This window comes from Borostomias antarcticus (assembly GCF_949987555.1).
Source record: "Borostomias antarcticus genome assembly, chromosome: 8".
Classification (NCBI taxonomy): Eukaryota; Metazoa; Chordata; class Actinopteri; order Stomiiformes; family Stomiidae; genus Borostomias; species Borostomias antarcticus.
Window position 1 is genome coordinate 441,937 of NC_140241.1, and position 17,668 is coordinate 459,604.

The window sequence follows — 17,668 nt, forward strand, 5'->3', positions numbered from 1 at the left end:
TATGAGAATAAATATGTATAATAAAATTTTTATAAATCTTGTAAGAGAATGTGTTCCGAGTGGCTGATTGGTCTTAGCGTAGAATAGTAGTAGTACTGTAGTGGAGGGTGGGTGTTAGTAGGGGGGGGGGGGTTGTAGTACTGTAGTACTCTATTGATCCGGGGGGGGGGGGGGTTGTAGTACTGTAGTACTCTATTGATCCGGGGGGGGGGGGGGGGGGGGGGGGGGGTTGTAGTACTGTAGTACTCTATTGATCCGGGGGGGGGGGGGGGGTTGTAGTACTGTAGTACTCTATTGATCCTGGGGGAGGGGGGTAGTAGTACTGTAGTACTCTATTGATCCAGGGGAGGGGGGTAGTAGTACTGTAGTACTCTATTGATCCAGGGGAGGGGGGTAGTACTCTTGAGGAGTCAAGTAGTAGGTTGCGCATGCGCAGTGCTGTAGCATGTGGACTTCGGGCAGCAGGTTCCTACATTCTCATAATTGATGGTAAGAGTTAAGCAAGCTAACTTTTCAAATGTTATGTTTTCTGTAACGGTAATGATGATTGCAGGTAAAATGAACCCGATGCGTCTGCACACACTAGCTATGCTACACTTCATAGTGAGTGCTAGCTAGGCTATCAGCTAGCCAGGCTAACTCTAACCCTAGCTAGCCTAGCCAACTATCAGCTAATCAGCTAGCAAGGGTATCAGCTAGCCGAGCCCACTTCCCATTCAAGCTCTAGCTAATGAGGGATCAGACATCAGCTCAGTAGTGAGGAGTCATATAATGAACCACTGTAGTTGAATCAGGTTCACTGCTTGAATCTATCATGGATGAGTTGGTCAGCATGTGATCTGGGCTAGCGAGCTAGCTGCTATATGAGCTACCGTCATGTCACTTAATCTAACGTTGCATTTTACTGCCTCGCTAGAAACCTACAATTCAATCCACTGTTTTCAAAATTGGTGAAATAATTCTTTCCTCCCTTCTCAATATATATCTTGTTGAAAGAGGGTCCGTCACGCATTGATTGATTGATTTTATTTATTTTTAAGACAGGGACAAGGTACTGTAGACATTTACCCTATAGAATATGGAGAGATGCACTGAGATTTCACTCATTCCTATACCCACATCCCAACCTCCCCAGACCCTTTCTCAAACCCTAGGTACAGCCCCCATACATGGAGACGCATACACGCATGACATGGAGAACTACAGCAAGGCGCGCACGGTGGAGCAGCCGTGTCCCTGGCCTCCCTTCCCCGGCCTCCCCAGCCTCCCCAGAGACACGCCGGAGGTGCGCGTCAGAGACGGCAGCAAGATCCGCAACATCATGCGCTTCGCCTGCAGCCACATGCTGCCCAGAGGGGCGGCCAGCGGGGAGAAGGGCGGCCAAGCGAAGGCAGATGAAGAAGGTGGCACCGTGGAGGTCCAGGAGGTCGATCTGGACAAACCCCTTAGCCAGCAGATAGTCTTCACTGGGACGGGTAAAGGCGTCTCCAAGGCGATCACATGCGTGGAGATGATGAAGCGGCGTGTGAAGGGCCTCCACCAGCACACCCAGCTGCTGTACCGCACCGTGCTGGAGGTGTGGGAGCCCCTGGAGCCCGAGGCGGGTCTGGACAGCCTCACCGTCCGCAGGAACGTGCCTGCCATCTGGGTGCTGCTCTCCAGGGAGCCCCTGGACACCAGCCTGCCGGGGTACCAGCCCCCCGGGAGCGGCGACGCCCTGTGGGCACAGGGGACCGCCAAAGAGGACGCGGGGGGGTCCGGCGGAGGACAGAGGCCCGGGCAGAGGAGGAGGAGAGGAGGAGGAGGAGGAGGGGGAGGGGGTGGGAGAGGGAAAGGTGTCCCTGGTCGACAGGCTGGCCGGCCGAGAGAGCAGGGTAAAGGTCAGAGTTGAGGCGGGGGTCAGGGGTCAAGGACATGGATCTGGCCCTGAGAGGAAAGACGGAGATTGAGAAGTGTGTGGAGCCGTCCCACATGAGCCCATGACCCATGACCTCTGACCTACCAGCGCTTCCATGACTGCCCCCTGACCTCCTACCAGCCCTACCTGCCCTTACCATGACTGCCCCCTGCCCCTACCTGCCCTTACCATGACTGCCCCCTGACCCTACCTGCCCTTACCATGACTGACTCTACCAGCCCTACCAGCCCCCTGCCCCTACCTGCCCTTACCATGACTGACTCTACCAGCCCTACCTGCCCCTACCAGCCCCCTGCCCCTACCTGCCCTTACCATGACTGCCCCCTGCCCCTACCTGCCCTTACCATGACTGCCCCCTGCCCCTACCTGCCCTTACCATGACTGCCCCCTGCCCCTACCTGCCCTTACCATGACTGCCCCCTGCCCCTACCAGCCCCCTGCCCTCATACCTGCCCTACCATGATGCCCCCTGACAACCGTAATGCCCAGTTCCCTACCAGCCCTTACCCACAAACCAGTTCCCTACCAGCCCTTACCCACAAACCAGTTCCCTACCCGCCCTTACCCACAAACCAGTTCCCTACCCGCCCTTACCCACAAACCAGTTCCCTACCAGCCCTTACCCACAAACCAGTTCCCTACCCGCCCTTACCCACAAACCAGTTCCCTACCAGCCCTTACCCACAAACCAGTTCCCTACCAGCCCTTACCCACAAACCAGTTCCCTACCAGCCCTTACCCACAAACCAGTTCCCTACCAGCCCCTACCATGACTGCCCCCTGCCCCTACCAGCCCCTACCAGCCCCCTGCCCTCATACCTGCCCCCTGTCCCTACCTGCCCTTACCCACAAACACATCTGAGAGGTTCAGATCGTCTTTGTTTGAGTTTATACCAATCGATCCAGGTTATACACTCCTCTCATCCAGTAATAAGATGTTACTCATGTTGTTGATATTCTAGATATATAAACAGTATTGTTGGGGGATGAGAGAGAAGCTATTTTTAGAGAAGTGCGCTTGTGCTCTTGTAGGAGAGAACCTGGAGGAAAGTTGTATTTGTGTTTTGCTCTGTAAGAAATGTTTTGCTCTAAGAAATGTTTTGCTTTGTAAGAAATGTTTTGCTCTCAGAAATGTTTTGCTTTGTAAGAAATGTTTAGTTTTTTTGTAAATAAGAGAAATAAAATAGTCTGTTCAATTTGATTGATTTTGATAATCTGCAATAAATGAACCTCATGTTTACTTGTTAACTGACTTCCTGCCAAGGCACCAGGGTTGATTGATCCTAACAGGTCTTCAGGTTCTAGTATTCACTAGTGGATGTTCTAAGGATATAGACGGGGTTTTGCTGTTCAATGAGAGAGGGAACCACTTTAGTTTGTGCTTGTTGTCCTCTGCTGGTACGGCAGTAAAGGTACATTAGCACCCACATGTGGAAGAGACCCAGACTAGAACCTCTGATCACTGTGGAGCAATAAGAGCTGCTGTCTCATGCATTCAGGAAATTAGTTATGAATTTAGTTATCCAACTAAAATAGTTTAATATGCTGGCTATAACATAAACAGGTTTTTTTTCTGGTGGAAAATATACATTTTTCTTCATCGTTAATATACAGTTTATGTGCAGAAATTCGGAATTGGTGTCTATATCAAAAACATACTGTACACTTCCCAGCAAACTAAGACAAGTTTAAATACTGACGTGTCTCACAGCGTGAGACAGAAGCCTGAGCATGGCTGCCCAGAGGGGGGGGACTGCTTATGGATTACCGTCACCATGGCAGATGTAGGGGATCTGTAGTCTTTATCCTGTTATGTCCCGGTGGGATTCTCTTGAGGGACAGAAGCAACCTGCTCTGAGCTGCTGGGAGACGGGGAGGATTAAGACGGAGCAGATGTCTCTACGGGGACCGGGACCAGGAGGACGGAGAGAGAGAGAGAGAGAGAGAGAGAGAGAGAGAGCAGGAACCCGAGCGTAGGAATGGGCGGATGGGTGGACCTCACTAGCGCTCTGATATTAGCATGGCTGCTAGCAGTGCCCTCACTGGCCCAGGTCCGACACCCTCTGCCAGTCTTGTGGGTCATGCCCCTGAGCCCACCAGGGCAGGAGAACCTCACAGCTGCTCTGCTGCCGGCCGTCCAGCTCGCTCTGCAGGACCTGAGCAGACAGCCGGCTCCTCTGAGACACCATCACATCCAGCTGGACCTCCTAGAAGCAGAGGTAACCCTAACCCTAACCCTGTACAGTACCGCCGTTTATCTAAAAGCAGTGCACTTGTTCTCTCCTCTCTCTCTCTCTCTCTCTCTCTCTCTCTCTCTCTCTCTCATTCTCTCACCTGTCTCCCTCCCTTCCTCCCCCCTCTCTCTAATATGTTTTGTTACCCAGATAACTTACGTTTTACATGTGACTCAGTCTTGAATAGAGGGTTAACCCGAACCCTAGGATCAGCTGACTCCTCATGTTGTCTTTATCTTTTAGTGTGAAAATGCCAAAGGGCTTAAAGCCTTGTTTGATGCCATGCGGGACGGACCCAAGTACCTGATGATCTTTGGAGGCGTGTGTCCGTCAGTGACCTCCATGATGGCTCGGTCTCTAGCAGGATGGAATCTCGTGCAGGTATCCCCCTCTGAGCCGTGTATCTCGTAGGTATCCCCCTCTGAGCCGTGTATCTCGTAGGTATCCCCCTCTGAGCCGTGTATCTCGTAGGTATCCCCCTCTGAGCCGTGTATCTCGTAGGTATCCCCCTCTGAGCCGTGTATCTCGTAGGTATCCCCCTCTGAGCCGTGTATCTCGTAGGTATCCCCCTCTGAGCCGTGTATCTCGTAGGTATCCCCCTCTGAGCCGTGTATCTCGTAGGTATCCCCCTCTGAGCCGTGTATCTCGTAGGTATCCCCCTCTGAGCCGTGTATCTCGTAGGTATCCCCCTCTGAGCCGTGTATCTCGTAGGTATCCCCCTCTGAGCCGTGTATCTCGTAGGTATCCCCCTCTGAGCCGTGTATCTCGTAGGTATCCCCCTCTGAGCCGTGTATCTCGTGCAGGTATCCCCCTCTGAGCCGTGTATCTCGTAGGTATCCCACTCTGAGCCGTGTATCTCGTAGGTATCCCCCTCTGAGCCGTGTATCTCGTAGGTATCCCACTCTGAGCCTTCAACCCACCTCCAGTCAGAACAGTCTCTCTGGGCAGTGAGGATTCTCAAGAGGTCTCGAGCTTTCGGATCAAAAGCTTTCGCAAATCCATTTGTAGTTTGTTTGTTTAGGGAAGTAAATGTCTTGTGTTTTGCTTGCTCCAGCTAATTCTCCTTTTAACATTCTTTTCACCTCCTGATACATTTTAGCTCTCGTTCGCCTCCTCGCTGTCTGTGGTAGCTGACGGAGGGAAGTATCCAAACCTCTTCTGCACCGTCCCCCTGGACTCTGCTTTGAACGGAGCAGCGGTTCAGATCCTGAGAGAGTTCAGCTGGACCAGAGTAGCACTGCTCAGCCAGGAGGGACAGAGCTTCTCAGAGGTACTGTCCCATAATGCACTGGTCTGTTCCCAGTACCATAATGCACTGGTCTGTTCCCAGTACCATAATGCACTGGTCTGTTCCCAGTACCATAAGGCCTTTTACTGGTGTGTTCCAGTCAGTAAATGTTAACTTGAAGATCTATAGTGCATTTCATTTTAATAGTATCTAGTATCAGTAGGGGTTTTGTGGGTAGTCCAGTTATGTCCCTGATGGTCGTTGGGTTTTGTGGGTAGTCCAGTTATGTCCCTGATGGTCGTTGGGTTTTGTGGGTAGTCCAGTTATGTCCCTGATGGTCGTTGGGTTTTGTGGGTAGTCCAGTTATGTCCCTGATGGTCGTTGGGTTTTGTGGGTAGTCCAGTTATGTCCCTGATGGTCGTTGGGTTTTGTGGGTAGTCCAGTTATGTCCCTGATGGTCGTTGGGTTTTGTGGGTAGTCCAGTTATGTCCCTGATGGTCGTTGGGTTTTGTGGGTAGTCCAGTTATGTCCCTGATGGTCGTTGGGTTTTGTGGGTAGTCCAGTTATGTCCCTGATGGTCGTTGGGTTTTGTGGGTAGTCCAGTTATGTCCCTGATGGTCGTTGGGTTTTGTGGGTAGTCCAGTTATGTCCCTGATGGTCGTTGGGTTTTGTGGGTAGTCCAGTCATGTCCCTGATGGTCGTTGGGTTTTGTGGGTAGTCCAGTCATGTCCCTGATGGTCGTTGGGTTTTGTGGGTAGTCCAGTTATGTCCCTGATGGTCGTTGGGTTTTGTGGGTAGTCCAGTTATGTCCCTGATGGTCGTTGGGTTTTGTGGGTAGTCCAGTTATGTCCCTGATGGTCGTTCCGCACAGATGGCAGCTTCACAGTGACTCCGATAATGAAGCTGACATTGTGAGGTGAAACTAACAGCATGCACGGACACCTTGTCTCCTCATATTTTCTTCAGATGAAAAGTGATCTGACAAAACAACTGAGAAAAGCTGATGTTGAGCTGGCTGTGACTGAGACACTCTCCAACAGTCCCTGTGACAGTTTACAAAGGCTGAAGGTGAGTGAGTACCTTGCTGGTGTCTGGCTGAAGGTGAGTGAGTACCTTGCTGGTGTCTGGTTAGTTCAATTCTCCGGATGTCAGGTTGAAATTAACTGATTTCTCTCTTCCACAGGACAACGATGTATGGATCATTATTGGACTTTTTGATCACAGGTTTTCTTCCAAAGTGTTTTGTTGTGTGAGTAACTTCCAGTAGCTTCTTTGTATGTTATGAAAGAAAAGAGGAGAGGAGGCCTCTCTTGTAGAACTCATTAAATGACCTTTAACTGTTCTGCCTAAGTGCATCATCAGGTGTCTTTGTGAGAACCTGACCACATATTTCACTTGCAGGCTCACCGCCTCAACATGTTCGGCAGGAGGTACCAGTGGATCATACCACGTGGGTACAAAGAGGGGTGGGGGGAAGAGTCCAACATCTCCAAATGTACAGAGAAGAGCATCCTAAGGGCGATGGAGGGCCTCATCAGTGTGGACTTCAGCCCCCTGGGAGACGGACAGACCAGAAGCGTTTCAGGAAGGGTGAGTGATTCCCAGAGTTTTAGCCAAATTAGCTAGAGGTGCTCAGAAAATACTCAGTATATTCAATTCAACAGACAGATAAATGTTCTGAATGCTGTCTATTGAAAAAGTAGTGTACAAACAAGCTTATCCAGTAGTTTCCTCTGCCCTTGACTCCTCCTCTAGACTCCTCAGGAGTACGCAGAGATGTACGCCAGACAGCTCCAGCAGAGAGGGTTGGCCGCCAGCAGGTTTCATGGCTTCGCCTACGATGGTGTTTGGGTGATGGCAAAAGCCCTGAGCCAGGTGATGGAGTCTCTGAGACAGAGAGAGAGACTCCACCTCCACCGAAACTCCACCGCCAGCGTCAGCGACAGGGACAGGGACAGGGACAGGGACATTGGACGGATGCTCTTGCGCTCCATGACACAGATCAAATTTGAAGGAGTAACAGTAAGTTAGCCTGACTGTAGTTAACCTGACTGTAGTTAACCTGACTGTAGTTAGCCTGACTGTAGTTAGCCTGACTGTAGTTAGCCTGACTGTAGTTAGCCTGACTGTACTGTAGTTAGCCTGACTGTTTTTAATTTCAGCGTGTTAGATTAGGGGGATTCTTGTGTCATTCTTGAAAACTCCTTTTCAGCTCCCTTTTTAACTCAGCTCTATAGAACCTATCTGTAGTTCTTTTTAACTCGGCTCTATAGAACCTATCTGTAGTTCTTTTTAACTCGGCTCTATAGAACCTATCTGTAGTTCTTTTTAACTCGGCTCTATAGAACCTATCTGTAGTTCTTTTTAACTCAGCTCTATAGAACCTATCTGTAGTTCTTTTTAACTCAGCTCTATAGAACCCATCTGTAGTTCTTTTTAACTCGGCTCTATAGAACCTACAGTATCTGTAGTTCTTTTTAACTCAGCTCTATAGAACCCATCTGTAGTTCTTTTTAACTCAGCTCTATAGAACCCATCTGTAGTTCTTTTTAACTCAGCTCTATAGAACCTATCTGTAGTTCTTTTTAACTCAACTCTATAGAACCTATCTGTAGTTCTTTTTAACTCAGCTCTATAGATCTGTAGTTCTGTATTCACAAACATCTCAGAGGAGAAATGCTGTTCAGGATCTGGGCCCGGCAGGGATCACTTCCATATCCTGTGTGTTCCAGCTGTCCTCTCCTCATCTGCAGGGCCAGGTTCTGTTCAGGAATGGAGAGCGTGTGGGAACTCTCCAGTTAAGCGAGTTTCAAGGTAAAGCATGCTTAAAAAAAAGTGCACCACTCTTTGGAAACAAGATGATTCCAGAGATAATGATTTGATAGAATGACAGTGTGATCGGTGAGGAGCAGATATCTGATGAGAGTGTGATCGGTGAGAAGCAGATATCTGATGAGAGTGTGATCGGTGAGGAGCAGATATCTGATGACAGTGTGATCGGTGAGAAGCAGATATCTGATGACGGTGTGATCGGTGAGAAGCAGATATCTGATGACAGTGTGATCGGTGAGGAGCAGATATCTGATGACGGTGTGATCGGTGAGAAGCAGATATCTGATGACAGTGTGATCGGTGAGGAGCAGATATCTGATGACGGTGTGATCGGTGAGGAGCAGATATCTGTTAACTCTGTGGAGATGTTGTGTTTTCTCAGCGGGCAGAGCGGTTGTTGTGGGACAGTATGATACTGGTACCGAGGTTCTGAACCTGATCCAGCGGAGGGTACGGTTTCAAGGTAAGGAACGTCATTTCTCTCTGTGTTTGAAGGAGGCACTTTCCCTTTGACGTCCTTGACCAAGTGTTGAAACAAAGGTTTGTAATTTCTATGAGTTTGGTGGAATGGCTCAGGAACAGGCAGCTGTGCCGTGGTTGAGCTGCTCTGTAGGTGGTCAGTCAGACAGTCCTGCTGGTGTTCTGCTCTGCAGGAGCAGGTCCAGCCAGAGACCGGACCATCGTCCGTCTGCAGAGGTGGGGGGTCAGCGTGGGCCTCTACAGCGTCCTGTCGGCCATCGCTGGTTTAGCTCTACTAGTCGCTCTAACACTCTTCTTCTTCATCATCAACAACCGCAACCACCGGTAGGCCTGACCTTCTGAACCACTGGTCTCATTCATTCTTCTACTGAAAACAAATAGAACTTTGCGATGCGCGATGAAGACAGACACCTGCTTTCTTTCAAATCTGGATGTTGTGACCCTCACAGGCTGGCGAAGACGTCCGGTCTGCTCACGGAGACCTTCGTCCTCCTGGGCGTGGTTCTGTCGTCCAGCTCCATCGTTCTCTTTGGCCTCGACGGGTCCCTGGTCTCTGACCACACATTTGAAGCTCTTTGCTCTGTGAGTATTCATTTCTGCTCTTGTAACAAGAACAACTTTTCTTACAACTGTATCAACATTTTCCTGTTTCCCTGGCAGATTCGCACATGGTTCCTTTGCGTGGGACACAGCGCTGCGTTCGGGGCCCTGCTGGGGGAGGTCTGGAGGGTCTACACCAACCTGGAGATGGAGGAGGAGGTAGGGTTAGGGTAAGGGTTAGGGTTAGGGTTAGGGTTAGTACCGGGCCCTGCTGGGGGAGGTCTGGAGGGTCTACACCCACCTGGAGATGGATGAGGAGGTAGGGTTAGGGTTAGGGTTAGTTCGGGGCCCTGCTGGGGGAGGTCTGGAGGGTTAGGGTTAGGGTTAGTTCGGGGCCCTGCTGGGGGAGGTCTGGAGGGTTAGGGTTAGTTCGGGGCCCTGCTGGGGGAGGTCTGGAGGGTTAGGGGTAGGGTTAGGGTTAGGGTTAGTCCGGGGCCCTGCTGGGGGAGGTCTGGAGGGTTAGGGGTAGGGTTAGGGTTAGGGTTAGTCCGGGGCCCTGCTGGGGGAGGTCTGGAGGGTTAGGGTTAGGGTTAGTTCGGGGCCCTGCTGGGGGAGGTCTGGAGGGTTAGGGGTAGGGTTAGGGTTAGGGTTAGTTCGGGGCCCTGCTGGGGGAGGTCTGGAGGGTTAGGGTTAGTTCGGGGCCCTGCTGGGGGAGGTCTGGAGGGTTAGGGTTAGGGTTAGTTCGGGGCCCTGCTGGGGGAGGTCTGGAGGGGTAGGGTTAGGGTTAGTTCGGGGCCCTGCTGGGGGAGGTCTGGAGGGTTAGGGTTAGTTCGGGGCCCTGCTGGGGGAGGTCTGGAGGGTTAGGGGTAGGGTTAGGGTTAGGGTTAGTCCGGGGCCCTGCTGGGGGAGGTCTGGAGGGTTAGGGTTAGGGTTAGTTCGGGGCCCTGCTGGGGGAGGTCTGGAGGGTTAGGGTTAGTTCGGGGCCCTGCTGGGGGAGGTCTGGAGGGTTAGGGGTAGGGTTAGGGTTAGGGTTAGTTCGGGGCCCTGCTGGGGGAGGTCTGGAGGGTCTACAGGGCCCTGGAGATGGAGGAGGAGGTAGGGTTAGGGTTAGGGTTAGGGTTAGGGTTAGTTCGGGGCCCTGCTGGGGGAGGTCTGGAGGGTTAGGGTTAGGGTTAGGGTTAGTCCGGGGCCCTGCTGGGGGAGGTCTGGAGGGTTAGGGTTAGGGTTAGTTCGGGGCCCTGCTGGGGGAGGTCTGGAGGGGTAGGGTTAGGGTTAGTTCGGGGCCCTGCTGGGGGAGGTCTGGAGGGTTAGGGTTAGGGTTAGTTCGGGGCCCTGCTGGGGGAGGTCTGGAGGGGTAGGGTTAGGGTTAGTTCGGGGCCCTGCTGGGGGAGGTCTGGAGGGTTAGGGTTAGGGTTAGTTCGGGGCCCTGCTGGGGGAGGTCTGGAGGGGTAGGGTTAGGGTTAGTCCGGGGCCCTGCTGGGGGAGGTCTGGAGGGTTAGGGTTAGGGTTAGGGTTAGGGTTAGTTCGGGGCCCTGCTGGGGGAGGTCTGGAGGGGTAGGGTTAGGGTTAGTTCGGGGCCCTGCTGGGGGAGGTCTGGAGGGTCTACAGGGCCCTGGACATGGAGGAGGAGGTGCAGTACTGTTTCTGATGCTTTACTTTTCTCTGCGTGACACAATGGATCAATGCACAGATACTCAATACTCATTGAATGTATAAAGGTCCCTATAGAGAATAGTACAGTCCCTATAGAGGATAGTACAGTCCCTATATAGGATAGTACAGTCCCTATAGAGGATAGTCCAGTCCCTATAGAGGATAGTACAGTCCCTATAGAGGATAGTACAGTCCCTATAGAGAATAGTACAGTCCCTATAGAGGATAGTACAGTCCCTATAGAGGATAGTACAGTCCCTATAGAGGATAGTACAGTCCCTATAGAGGATAGTACAGTCCCTATAGAGGATAGTACAGTCCCTATAGAGGATAGTACAGTCCCTATAGAGGATAGTTCAGTCCCTATAGAGGATAGGCCAGTCCCTATAGAGGATAGTCCAGTCCCTATAGAGGATAGTACAGTCCCTATAGAGGATAGTACAGTCCCTATAGAGGATAGTACAGTCCCTATAGAGAATAGTACAGTCCCTATAGAGGATAGTACAGTCCCTATTCATGGGTACCAAATGTAGTCCAAGATCTGCCATATTTGTGCCCTACACAGGTGTGTCAATTTGTCTGATTGCATAGGATTCTATGCACTAGAGCCAATTAGACCACTTGATACACCTGTGGAGGACACAAAGATGGCAGGTCTAGGACTACATCTGGTACCCATGAATAGGGACTGTACTATTCACAAAATACACAAATATACTGTTAGATACATAGATGCTCAACTATCAGCAATGACACACATATCCCCACATTCTCTCCTAGCTGTTACAGTACCAGCTGTGTGTCAGAATACCACCATAGAATACCACCACTTATTCCACGTTCTCCTCCCACACCTTCCTCCACCTCTTCTCTCCTCAGCGTGTGAAGGTTCCCCAGCCAGCGGTTCTGGTGGGCGGGCTGCTGCTGACGGATCTGGGGGTGTTGACCTGCTGGCAGGCGGTCGACCCTCTCCTACGGACGCAGTCAGAGTTCGGCCCGCTGGTGAGACCAGACTGAATAAAGCGTTGTGTGAATATGAGGCTTGCTAGGAGGTGTTTCAGCTGGTTGTTGCTAGCGGTCCTCTGATGAGGGTTGACCTGCTGCTTTCAGACAGACCCCTCTGATGAGCACGCTGTCATCAGGCACTTCCTGGAGCGCTGTGAGAGCGCCCCCTTCTGGCCTGCTCTTCTGTACGGCTACAAAGGGCCTCTTATGGTGAGTCAACACTGTAGGAACTCACATCGGTCCTAGATCCTAGGTCCTAGGACTAAATCGGACCTAGCTAGGCTGTATTGCTGGAATTGTTTTCTCTCACTTTTTCCCCCTTCTTTTTCACAAACCATCTAGTCACTGACATTCTAATATTGAGATCATGTTACTGCATTCTCTACCTTGGCGACCAGGTCATTCAATTATATGGGAGATTCTCTGGGTTGGTTTCCTGTTCCAGCATCACAATCAAAATACAATTCATTGGCCAAGTATGCTAACACACACAAGTATGCTAACACACACAAGTATGCTAACACACACAAGTATGCTAACACACAAGGAATAACACAAGTATGCTAACACACACAAGGAATAACACAAGTAAATAACACAAGTATGCTAACACACACAAGTATGCTAACACACACAAGTATGCTAACACACACAAGTATGCTAACACACAAGGAATAACACAAGTATGCTAACACACACAAGGAATAACACAAGTAAATAACACAAGTATGCTAACACACACAAGTATGCTAACACACACAAGTATGCTAACACACACAAGGAAGTTGGTTCCGGCCATTGGTGACACTCAAGCTAAACAGACAATATACAGACAATTTACAAATTATTTACAAATAATACACAATATTATTAATACAACACACAATGTAGCCTACAAGCAATCTACAGATGATATGAAAGACAAACCATTAACATTATGTGCCAGGGTAAGTGAACAGATGTATGAGTGTTGGACTAGGCAGTATTAGTAGATGTATGAGTGTTGGACTAGGCAGTATTAGTAGATGTATGAGTGTTGGACTAGGCAGTATTAGTAGATGTATGAGTGTTGGACTAGGCAGTATTAGTAGATGTATGAGTGTTGGACTAGGCAGTATTAGTAGATGTATGAGTGTTGGACTAGACAGTATTAGTAGATGTATGAGTGTTGGACTAGACAGTATTAGTAGATGTATGAGTGTTGGACTAGGCAGTATTAGTAGATGTATGAGTGTTGGACTAGACAGTATTAGTAGATGTATGAGTGTTGGACTAGGCAGTATTAGTAGATGTATGAGTGTTGGACTAGGCAGTATTAGTAGATGTATGAGTGTTGGACTAGGCAGTATTAGTAGATGTATGAGTGTTGGACTAGGCAGTATTAGTAGATGTATGAGTGTTGGACTAGGCAGTGTTAGTAGATGAGAAGCAGAACTATCTGCAGGAACAGGAGAACCTAGAGGTGTAGTCAGACAGTTCATCCTGTAGCCTTGGACCATTTCCATCATGTCTCGTGTTCATCATGTCTCATCTTCATCAGGTCTCATCTTCATCATGTCTCATCTTCATCATGTCTCATCTTCATCAGGTCTCATCTTCATCATGTCTCATCTTCATCATGTCTCATCTTCATCATGTCTCATCTTCATCATGTCTCATCTTCATCATGTCTCATCTTCATGTGCACGGGAGACCGTTCACTGTGTTCTGTACCTGTTATGTTTATCATATGGAATCATCATTCAAATCTTGTCTCCATTTCTTCTCAAGTTGCTGGGCTGTTTCCTGGCCTGGAGGATCAGGCCCGAGCGGGCGGCTCCCTGCGGTGACCGGCGCCCCCTGGTGGCGACGGTGTTGACGGTGACGGCGCTCTGCGCCTGCGGCGTCTCCGGGTCGCTCCTGACCAGCGGGCAGCCCAACCTGCAGCTCCTCCTCCTCTCGCTGACCGTCCTCCTCTGCAGCGCCTGCCCCCTGGGGCTCCTGGTCCTGCCCAAGGTGCCTGTCCACCGTCCAAACAGCGCCACCCGCTGGAGTATCCCAACCCTCACTAGCTTCAAATAGTATCGTTTATGAATTAGTTTAAGGTGCTTGAAATGTTAGATCTGATTCCTTGTCTTCGTTCAGGATGTGTTGCGTCAGAATGACCTCACACGTTGTCAGATATGGTTATAGGAGAGTGACTGACTGAGTCCATGTTGTTGTAGATTCTGCAGATCAGAGCCGACCCTGATCCAGCTGATGGAGCGTCGGGGGTCCAGCCTGCTCCCACCCGGCAGGACCGCGGGGGTCTCGGCTCGGTGTGTGACGCTGACCCAGACGGGGCCGGGGCTCAGCTGGACAGACAGAACATGGAGAACCAGCACCTCCGCAGGCGAATCACACAGGTATCAACTGAGCCCCAGACCCGCTCCGAATTACAGTATTTACATGTTAGAGGGAATACACATAATTGTGTTTTTTTGTTTTTTTTTTACTAGCAAATGTAAACTGTGTGTGTGTGTGTGTGTGTGTGTGTGTGTGTGTGTGTGTGTGTGTGTGGAAGGGGGCACATACAGTATAAACCTCCATTTCTCTCTCTCTCTCTCTCTCTCTCTCTGTCTCTCAGCTTGATTCAGAGCTGGAGATCATGTCCATGCGATTAGAGGAGGACGCTGACCCGTCGCCCCCTGGTGGACAGGAGGAGGACGCTGACCCGTCGCCCCCTGGTGGACAGGAGGAGGACGCTGACCCGTCGCCCCCTGGTGGACAGGAGGAGGACGCTGACCCGTCGCCCCCTGGTGGACAGGAGGAAGACGCTGACCCGTCGCCCCCTGGTGGACAGGAGGAGGACGCTGATCCGTCGCCCCCTGGTGGACAGGACAGGAGACGCTGTGCAGAGGCCAGCGCCACCTTCAGGAGAGGGTCAGGTGAGGCCTTCTAAGATGAGTTTAAGTTCAGGTTTGTGCTTATTAATGCTTTTAAAACGCATGCTCTATGTATACTCTATGTAAACTATATGTGAAGGGTCAGGCTACTGTAACTCTGTGTGGAGGGTTAGGCTACTGTAACTCTGTGTGGAGGGTTAGGCTACTGTAACTCTGTGTGAAGGGTTAGGCTACTGTAACTCTGTGTGGAGGGTTAGGGTTCTGTAACTCTGTGTGGAGGGTTAGGGTTCTGTAACTCTGTGTGGAGGGTTAGGGTTCTGTAACTCTGTGTGGAGGGTTAGGGTTCTGTAACTCTGTGTGAAGGGTTAGGGTTCTGTAACTCTGTGTGGAGGGTTAGGGTTCTGTAACTCTGTGTGAAGGGTTAGGGTTCTGTAACTCTGTGTGAAGGGTTAGGCTACTGTAACTCTGTGTGAAGGGTTAGGGTGTGAAGGGTTAGGGTTCTGTAACTCTGTGTGAAGGGTTAGGCTACTGTAACTCTGTGTGAAGGGTTAGGCTACTGTAACTCTGTGTGGAGGGTTAGGGTTCTGTAACTCTGTGTGAAGGGTTAGGCTACTGTAACTCTGTGTGAAGGGTTAGGGTGTGAAGGGTTAGGGTTCTGTAACTCTGTGTGAAGGGTTAGGGTTCTGTAACTCTGTGTGAAGGGTTAGGGTTCTGTAACTCTGTGTGGAGGGTTAGGCTACTGTAACTCTGTGTGAAGGGTCAGGCTACTGTACTTCCTGTAGAGTAGAGGTGACTCTTCATGGTGTTTCAGGCGGGGGCGGGTCCAGGTCCAGCTGTGTGGAGTGGGCGGCGCCGGCCCAGGGTCGTGAGGAGTGGGCGGCGCCGGCCCAGGGTCGTGAGGAGTGGGCGGCGCCGGCCCAGGGTCGTGAGGAGTGGGTGGAGCCAGCCCAGGGTCGTGAGGAGTGGGCGGCGCCGGCCCAGGGTCGTGAGGAGGACGGGTTCGGGTCGCTTTCTGACATCAACTCACCAGAGCGGTGAGGGACAAGCCTTCTCCCTTATTCTCGAACAGGGGGTGGGTGTGTAATGTATGTAATGTAATGGGTGTGCTACAGGAGTGAGCAGAAATGTGTATTCTACTCTGCTCTCAAAACCAGAACCCTAGACACATGCATACTCCAGTACTAGAACCCTAGAGACATGCATACTCCAGTACTAGAACCCAAGACACATGCATACTCCAGTACCAGAACCCTAGACCCATGCATACTCCAGTACCAGAACCCTAGACACATGCATACTCCAGTACTAGAACCCTAGACACATGCATACTCCAGTACCAGAACCCTAGACACATGCATACTCCAGTACTAGAACCCTAGACACATGCATACTCCAGTACTAGAACCCTAGACTCATGCATACTCCAGTACTAGAACCCTAGACTCATGCATACTCCAGTACTAGAACCCTAGACACATGCATACTCCAGTACTAGAACCCTAGACTCATGCATACTCCAGTACTAGAACCCTAGACCCATGCATACTCCAGTACTAGAACCCTAGACTCATGCATACTCCAGTACCAGAACCCTAGACTCATTCATACTCCAGTACTAGAACCCTAGACTCATGCATACTCCAGTACTAGAACCCTAGACTCATGCATACTCCAGTACTAGAACCCTAGACCCATGCATACTCCAGTACCATAACCCTAGACTCATGCATACTCCAGTACCATAACCCTAGACTCATGCATACTCCAGTACCAGAACCCTAGACCCATGCATACTTCAGTACTAGAACCCTAGACACATGCATACTCCAGTACTAGAACCCTAGACTCATGCATACTCCAGTACTAGAACCCTAGACCCATGCATACTCCAGTACTAGAACCCTAGACTCATGCATACTCCAGTACCAGAACCCTAGACTCATTCATACTCCAGTACTAGAACCCTAGACTCATGCATACTCCAGTACTAGAACCCTAGACCCATGCATACTCCAGTACTAGAACCCTAGACCCATGCATACTCCAGTACCATAACCCTAGACTCATGCATACTCCAGTACCAGAACCCTAGACCCATGCATACTCCAGTACTAGAACCCTAGACCCATGCATACTCCAGTACCAGAACCCTAGACTCATGCATACTCCAGTACTAGAACCATAGACACATGCATACTCCAGTACTAGAACCATAGACACATGCATACTCCAGTACCAGAACCCTAGACACATGCATACTCCAGTACTAGAACCCTAGACTCATGCATACTCCAGTACCAGAACCCTAGACACATGCATACTCCAGTACCAGAACCCTAGACTCATGCATACTCCAGTACCAGAACCCTAGACTCATGCATACTCCAGTACCATGGATTCATTCACATCTTAACGCAGTAAAGGTGTTCATCTAAACACGGGTTCTGCTTGCGTTGAGCCTCTCAGCATCCAGAGAAGACTCTCCATGCAGCTGCCCATATTACACCACGCATACCTGCCTGCTATTGGAGGAGGGCACGTCAGCTGTTCCAGTCTGGAGAGCCAATCCTGACCAACATCCTCAACTCTGACACCCAGAACATTTCAACATCAGATAGTGAGTAGAGGTAAAAGTCACATCGTCTGTTTTCATGTAAATAAATCATTTATTAATAATGTGTACTTTTCATACTGTAGCTCCGACATGCTGCACAAACTGTTTTACTGCACCAGTTACAATGTTTTAACCAGACAAATTATGTTTTGTGAAATAAAAAGTAAACCAATCTATCCTTTATCTGAAATAGACCTATTTATTACTCAAATGTTGCTTATCATACACTTAGTCCATACGTACTGTCCATGCCCTCTGTGTCTGTGTCCACTAGCACCATAGTCAAGGTTTTAAATGCAT

The 17,668-nt window shown here is 50.2% G+C and overlaps 2 protein-coding genes across 2 annotated transcripts; both read left to right on the forward strand.

Annotated features, from left to right (window-relative positions):
- The first annotated feature begins 430 nt into the window (after positions 1 to 430).
- On the forward strand, positions 431 to 2,194 carry rpp25l (ribonuclease P/MRP 25 subunit-like). Its single transcript, XM_084442208.1, has 2 exons — positions 431 to 489; positions 1,136 to 2,194. Exons 1-2 carry the CDS (start codon positions 487 to 489, stop codon positions 1,889 to 1,891), a joined length of 759 nt encoding a protein of 252 aa, XP_084298334.1. The 5' UTR covers positions 431 to 486; the 3' UTR covers positions 1,892 to 2,194.
- Positions 2,195 to 3,897: 1,703 nt separating this feature from the next.
- On the forward strand, positions 3,898 to 17,326 carry LOC311312098 (gamma-aminobutyric acid type B receptor subunit 2-like; the record flags this gene model as incomplete). The annotated part of the gene is made up of 17 exons (XM_084441967.1): positions 3,898 to 4,137; positions 4,396 to 4,533; positions 5,252 to 5,422; positions 6,782 to 6,970; positions 7,136 to 7,402; positions 8,293 to 8,512; positions 8,595 to 8,662; positions 8,826 to 9,016; positions 9,142 to 9,241; positions 9,353 to 9,451; positions 11,765 to 11,887; positions 11,996 to 12,100; positions 13,661 to 13,885; positions 14,095 to 14,274; positions 14,496 to 14,796; positions 15,566 to 15,788; positions 17,221 to 17,326. The coding sequence occupies 17 exons, from the start codon at positions 3,898 to 3,900 to the stop codon at positions 17,324 to 17,326; spliced, it is 2,946 nt and encodes a 981-aa protein (XP_084298093.1).
- Positions 17,327 to 17,668: the final 342 nt, after the last annotated feature.